Source organism: Macrotis lagotis, chromosome 2 (genome assembly GCF_037893015.1).
Source record: "Macrotis lagotis isolate mMagLag1 chromosome 2, bilby.v1.9.chrom.fasta, whole genome shotgun sequence".
NCBI classification, from domain to species: Eukaryota; Metazoa; Chordata; class Mammalia; order Peramelemorphia; family Peramelidae; genus Macrotis; species Macrotis lagotis.
The window spans coordinates 330,536,008-330,541,021 of record NC_133659.1 but is presented as its reverse complement, the minus strand read 5'-3'; the positions used below and the strand labels follow the sequence as shown (position 1 = coordinate 330,541,021).

The window sequence follows — 5,014 nt, the reverse complement described above, 5'->3', positions numbered from 1 at the left end:
TATCTGGGATAGTGTCAAGTCTTAAATGTGACCTGAGACCTGTGTGACTCCAGGCACGTCACCGCCTCCTGCCTCAGTTTACTCATCTGGAAAATGGGGTGAATAGCCCTACTCTCCTTGGGTTGCTGTAGTCCAGTTTAGCTGGGCTGCCTGCCCCCTCCCCACTTTTATTTTTTATTACAAGGCAGGAAGATGAGGGAGAGTCTGGGCCCAGTCAGGTGGTGGCCCAGGGGAGGGCAGTTGGGCCAGTGGCCAGACTTGTTAGGATCCTTGAAGTTGGAGATGTGGATTAATCCTGTCCACACTCTCTGCCAGAGACTCTGAGCCCTAGCCCTGGGTGAGGGGTGCCAGTCTGGACTGCAGAGAGGCACAGCAGCCCGAGATGTGCTTCACCCCAGACTGCGATGGCTGGCACCTATCGTGGCCTCTGCTTTCCAGCCATGTGAGGAGGGGAGCCCCAACTGGGAGGCTGGAAGAAGGGGTGATTAGAGGCCACTGGATCTCCCATGCCCTGCATGAACACCCTGACAGACTGCTGGCAGCTCCCCAAGTTTACCTGCCCTGGGGGACCTCTGAGCATTTGTGCCTGATGCTCCCACAGCAGGGGCTCAGGGAGAACCCCGCCTCCCCGACACCTTGGGTAGGTACTGCTCAGGCATTCCCTGGGTCCAGAATCGAAGGACCAGGGTTCAAATCTCACCCCTGATATTTCCTCACTATGTGACCCCAAGTCACTTAGGATCCTCCGCACTCACAAAGTGAAGGGGTTGGGCTAGACTGAGTTAGGGGAGTAGTGATGACCCCCCCCCCCAGCTCTGCAGGCCCTTGAACCTGGCTTCGGTCCCACTTGCAAGAGTATCCATGGATAGTGAACAAGCATACATGTGGGCAGGCATATAACCATGCACAGCACATGGCACACTGTGCAAATGGCTTTATGGTGTGGCGCCCAAAGACAATAGTTCACACAGGTACATACATGTCCAATCCGTGCTGCATGCATCCCACCTGACCAGAACATGGAAGTGCCTGCCAGGGGGCAGCCTGCTGCCTCTGGGGCAGTTTTGTAAGTTCAGGGCACCTGTATGGCCAGCCTTGGGGGGAGGACGGGGTACTCGTTGCCCCAGGGCCCTGATGCTGAACCTCAGACCAAGCCCTCTCCTAAGAGCCAGGCTGCTGCCCACATGCCCAGCCTCTTGGGCCCCTGCACACTTCTCACTGGCCCCAGAACCGGCTGTCTCCATTCTTGGAGGCAGGTTAGATTTTGGGGAGCAGAGACAGTGACCGTGAGGTGGGTAGTGTCGGTAACCAAGGGTCCTCCTGCAGCCTTCTATTCCCTCAAGTCTGGTGGTATGTCTCCATGTTTTTATGCTCCCCACTTCCCCAGGCCCCCCCAAAGGGCTTTGTGTCACTGAACTGGCTAGGTGGCCCGATGTGGCCAACGTGGGGATGATCTTCACAGGTGTAATCAGTATTTCTTGCCTTCTCTGGGGTGGGGGAGGAGCAGCACGGCACTCTAACTCAGTATTAAAAAATGTCCAAGTGTAATTGGCAATTGTTTAATAAAATAAAAATATATTTAAAACCAGAATAATCCAACAGGCACAAAGCAACTCTAACTGTGGAGCTGTTTTCAATTCTTTTTCAAGTTTCCAGAAGCCTTGTCCTCCTGCCTGTGACATTCCAGTGAAGCCCCCATCTACCACCTCCAAGCCTTTGCCCAAGGTGGGTTCTTCCTCCTCCCCTGCCCCATTGTGGGCGCTTCCTTCCCCCCACCCCCAATTCTGGTGGCAATGTTTTGTATTTTCTTCTCTGCATTCAAGTTGTTTCTCCCCACACTAGAGTGGAAGCACCATGAAGGCGGAGGCTCATTTTGGCCTCTGAACCCCTAAGACCCAGCAGAGAGCTGGACACAGAATAGGTGCTTCAGGCTGAATTTCTCCAAGTCCTCTCCTCTTCTCAGCCTCAGGGACACTGAGCCCCCCCACCCTCCCTAGAGGCTGTTTCACCCATTCCCCACTTTGAGGGGACTCACTACTAGCTCCTTCCACTCTGGGGGGTCTTGACCATCATCTAACAAAAAAGCTTGGGTCACAAAAGGTTTTAATTCCTTCATCGCCTAGGACTGTAACCTAGTGTTGCGCCCTCAGGAGACCTCAGATCAGCCCCCAGGAGGATGAGCAACAGAGTCTCCCTGACCTGGTGACTACCATCAGTGGAGCACACAGAAGGGATTAATAAATACTCAAGGCAAGACTCTTACCAAGTGTTAGAGGGGGGCAGACACTGCTGGGGCTGGACGGGGTCTGAAGTGACCATTCAGAGAAAGCAGGGTGGCCTCTGTCCCTGGTCACTTGGCAGCAAGTGAGTGGCTCCTCATCTAAGGGTCTGGTGGTTGGGTCCCCCACCCCAGCCAGGAAGGGGCTATTAGTTAAGCCTCCTTGGGGCCACAGTTTCACTCAAAAGAGAAAAAGTGGGTGAGGGGCTTCTCAGAAGCTGGGGCCCAGTTGGGAGGCCCTGCACATGCTCATGCTTAAACTCGCCTTTTTTGACCAATGAAGCTACAGGTTCGGGCAGGCTGAAAAATCCAGAGGTTTCTCTGCAGGTCCCATTCAAAGTCCCACAGCCCAGCCCCAGGATGAGGGAATATTTGACCCAAGGCCTTCTTGGAAGACAGAAAGTCCAGGTTTCTAAGGTGGAGGGGTGGGCTCCATAGCAGCTTGCCGATGATTCCAGTCTTGGGAAGGGGTAACGAGAGTGGGCATGGGGAGAAGGCCCCGCAGCTACCCTGAGCCCCCATCTCTTTTGTTCCCAGTTCTGCCAGTCATCCTGCGGCGATGAGTTTTGCTGGTTCGTGTGGTGCTGGGTGGCTTCTTGGCAGAGTCGAGGCTGCGGTGTGGACGTGGGCGTTTCTTCCGGGCCCGCTTCTGGCTCCGTGCGTGGAGGGAGGCCGTAAGAGAGGAGATCCTGCCCAGGAGAAGACAAAGGAGGTGGCTGCCAGGCTCCCCCAGGGTCCAAGAATCCCTCCCTCCCCAGGACAAAGACTCACAAGACATGGAAGCTGAAGGGGGAGTGTTTAAGTGACCCCCCCCCACAGGTGGGGCTCAGGGCATCACAGAGAGCCTGAGGGGACCTCGGCCCCCATGCCTCCCAACGTGGCTCAACCAGAACCAGGTTCCCCCATCCTGGGCAAGTCTTGGGGTGAGGAACCACCCCTGCTGCTGGGGATCTTATGGGCATGGGTTGAAATCCAATTCCCAAAGATGGCTCCAAACCCTGAGAACAGGGCCAGCAGGGGAGAAGGGAAATGATGTTTAAAAACAAATAAATGTGTTTGTGTTTGCATATTTAAGAGAAAACAGAGGCCAACTGGTGACAAGCCTACCAAGCACTGGCTAGAACCTGCCCCTGCCCCCGCGGTGGGGGTTGGGGTGGAGCTGCTCAGTGCCCTCCCAGCCCACCCTGAATCCTGGGGGCACCAGGAGAGGGGCACCTGGCTCCTGGGGTTTCTTCCCTGGCCCTGCACTTGGGCCTGGGCTCCTGGCCGCGGCGCCTCTGGTGCCATCTCCTGGGAGCGGGGGTCAGGACCCTGCACTTGGGCCTGGGCTCCTGGCCGCGGCGCCTCTGGTGCCATCTCCTGGGAGCGGGGGTCAGGGCCCTGCACTTGGGCCTGGGCTCCTGGCCGCGGCGCCGCCTCTGGTGCCATCTCCTGGGAGCGGGGGTCAGGGCCCAGGCAGGAGCCCGGGGTGGGGCGCTCACCTCTGGGACAGGAAGGGGTTCCGAGACTTCTTGGGCAAGGCGTCCACGGGGCCCCGCGTGGGGGTCTCTGCTGCTTCGGCTCCAGGGTCGCCTTCTCCCTGGGGGGCAGATCCGGGCTGGGGTCCCATTACACCCTGCTGCCCGGGGCTCCCGGTCCCTCGGCCAGACGCGAGCGCCCCATGTCCGAGCCCTCCCGCGGGGCACCTACCGCGGCCGGGGGCAGCCCGAGGCGCCGCGCCCCCGAGAGGTCCAGGTCGCTGACCACAGTCACGGTCACGGTGTGGTGGGGGTGGTCGTGCTGCACGCGCTCCGTGCGCGCCGTCACCAGCCGCTCCAGCTCGTCCGCCTCCTCTGCGGGGCCCAGAGTCAGGGGGAGCCGCCCCCGGCCCGCCGCCCCCCGCCCCCCGGCGCCCCGGCCTTACCCAGCGCCTCGGCGCGCGCCCTCAGCATCTCCAGATACTCCTGGTGGCGCTGCAGGGGGAGGGGTGTCAGCGGCGGCCCCGCCCCGCGCCCCCCGGCCCCCCCGCCCCCCGCCCCGGCCCGCCCCCCGCACCTGGGCCCGCAGCCGCTGCCGCTCGGCCCGCAGCTTCCCGCGCAGCTCCTCCAGCGCCGCGCGCCGCCGCTCCGCCCGGCGCCTCTGGAAGCCCGTCAGGTAGTCCCTGGGGGGAGGCGGGCCTGAGCTCGGGCCGGGGGCCGGCCGGGGGCGTGCGGCCCGTCCCCCCGGCCCGGGGCCCGACACTCACCGCCGCTTGTCCTCGTCGAAGGTGAGCACGAGGCGCGCCGGGCCGGCCGCCTTCTTCTTCTTGCGGGCCATGGCGGGGGGGTGGGGTGGCGGCGCGGCTTCCGGGGCGGGGACGCGCCCGGCCGCTTCCGCTTCCGCCCTCTCCGCCCCACCTCCTCCCGGAAGGCCCGCCCGGGCTCCCCGCACTTCCGGCCCCCCCCCACTGCGGGCCCACGGCCTGAGCGCTGCCCCTCCGCCGCTCCCGCCGCTAACGAGGCGCCGTAGCCCCGGGCCCCGGACTGCACCCCAGCGGCCCCCCGAGCGGGCCCCGGCCTCTCCCTCCGGCCCCTCCGAGCCGCCCCGCGCCTCCCCCGCTCCGCCTCCGGCCTTCCCCGCCTCTCTCTAGTCCCAGCCGGAAGCCCGCCCTCTCTACCGGAAGTCTCTCGCCCACTTCCCCACCCCTTTTTATTTTTTATCTTTTTTTATTAAAGATTTTATTAATTTTGAGTTTTACAATTTTCCCCCTAACTTCCC

General features: G+C 61.6%; 1 protein-coding gene across 2 annotated transcripts; it reads right to left on the bottom strand.

Annotated features, from left to right (window-relative positions):
- Positions 1 to 2,689: 2,689 nt before the first annotated feature.
- On the bottom strand, positions 2,690 to 4,640 carry NOL12 (nucleolar protein 12). 2 transcript variants are annotated; one of them, XM_074226890.1, is made up of 6 exons: positions 4,503 to 4,640; positions 4,313 to 4,418; positions 4,182 to 4,230; positions 3,968 to 4,110; positions 3,760 to 3,875; positions 2,690 to 2,967 (listed from the first exon to the last, which is right to left on the bottom strand). In XM_074226890.1, exons 1-6 carry the CDS (start codon positions 4,571 to 4,573, stop codon positions 2,784 to 2,786), a joined length of 669 nt encoding a protein of 222 aa, XP_074082991.1. In that variant the 5' UTR covers positions 4,574 to 4,640; the 3' UTR covers positions 2,690 to 2,783. The 2 variants fall into 2 exon arrangements, with proteins under 2 accessions (XP_074082991.1, XP_074082992.1); XM_074226891.1 differs by having other exon boundaries at positions 3,760 to 3,857; positions 4,503 to 4,637.
- Positions 4,641 to 5,014: the final 374 nt, after the last annotated feature.

Coding starts and splice junctions, on each gene's coding strand:
- NOL12 (XM_074226890.1), bottom strand. CDS start 4,573: ATGGCCCGCAAGAAGAAGAAGGCGGCCGGCCCGGCGCGCCTCGTGCTC. Junction 4,111..4,181: donor GGCGCGCGCCGAGGCGCTGG/GTAAGGCCGGGG, acceptor TGGGCCCCGCAG/AGGAGGCGGACGAGCTGGAG. Junction 2,968..3,759: donor AACCCCTTCCTGTCCCAGAG/GTGAGCGCCCCA, acceptor TCTCCTGGGCAG/GATCTCCTCTCTTACGGCCT.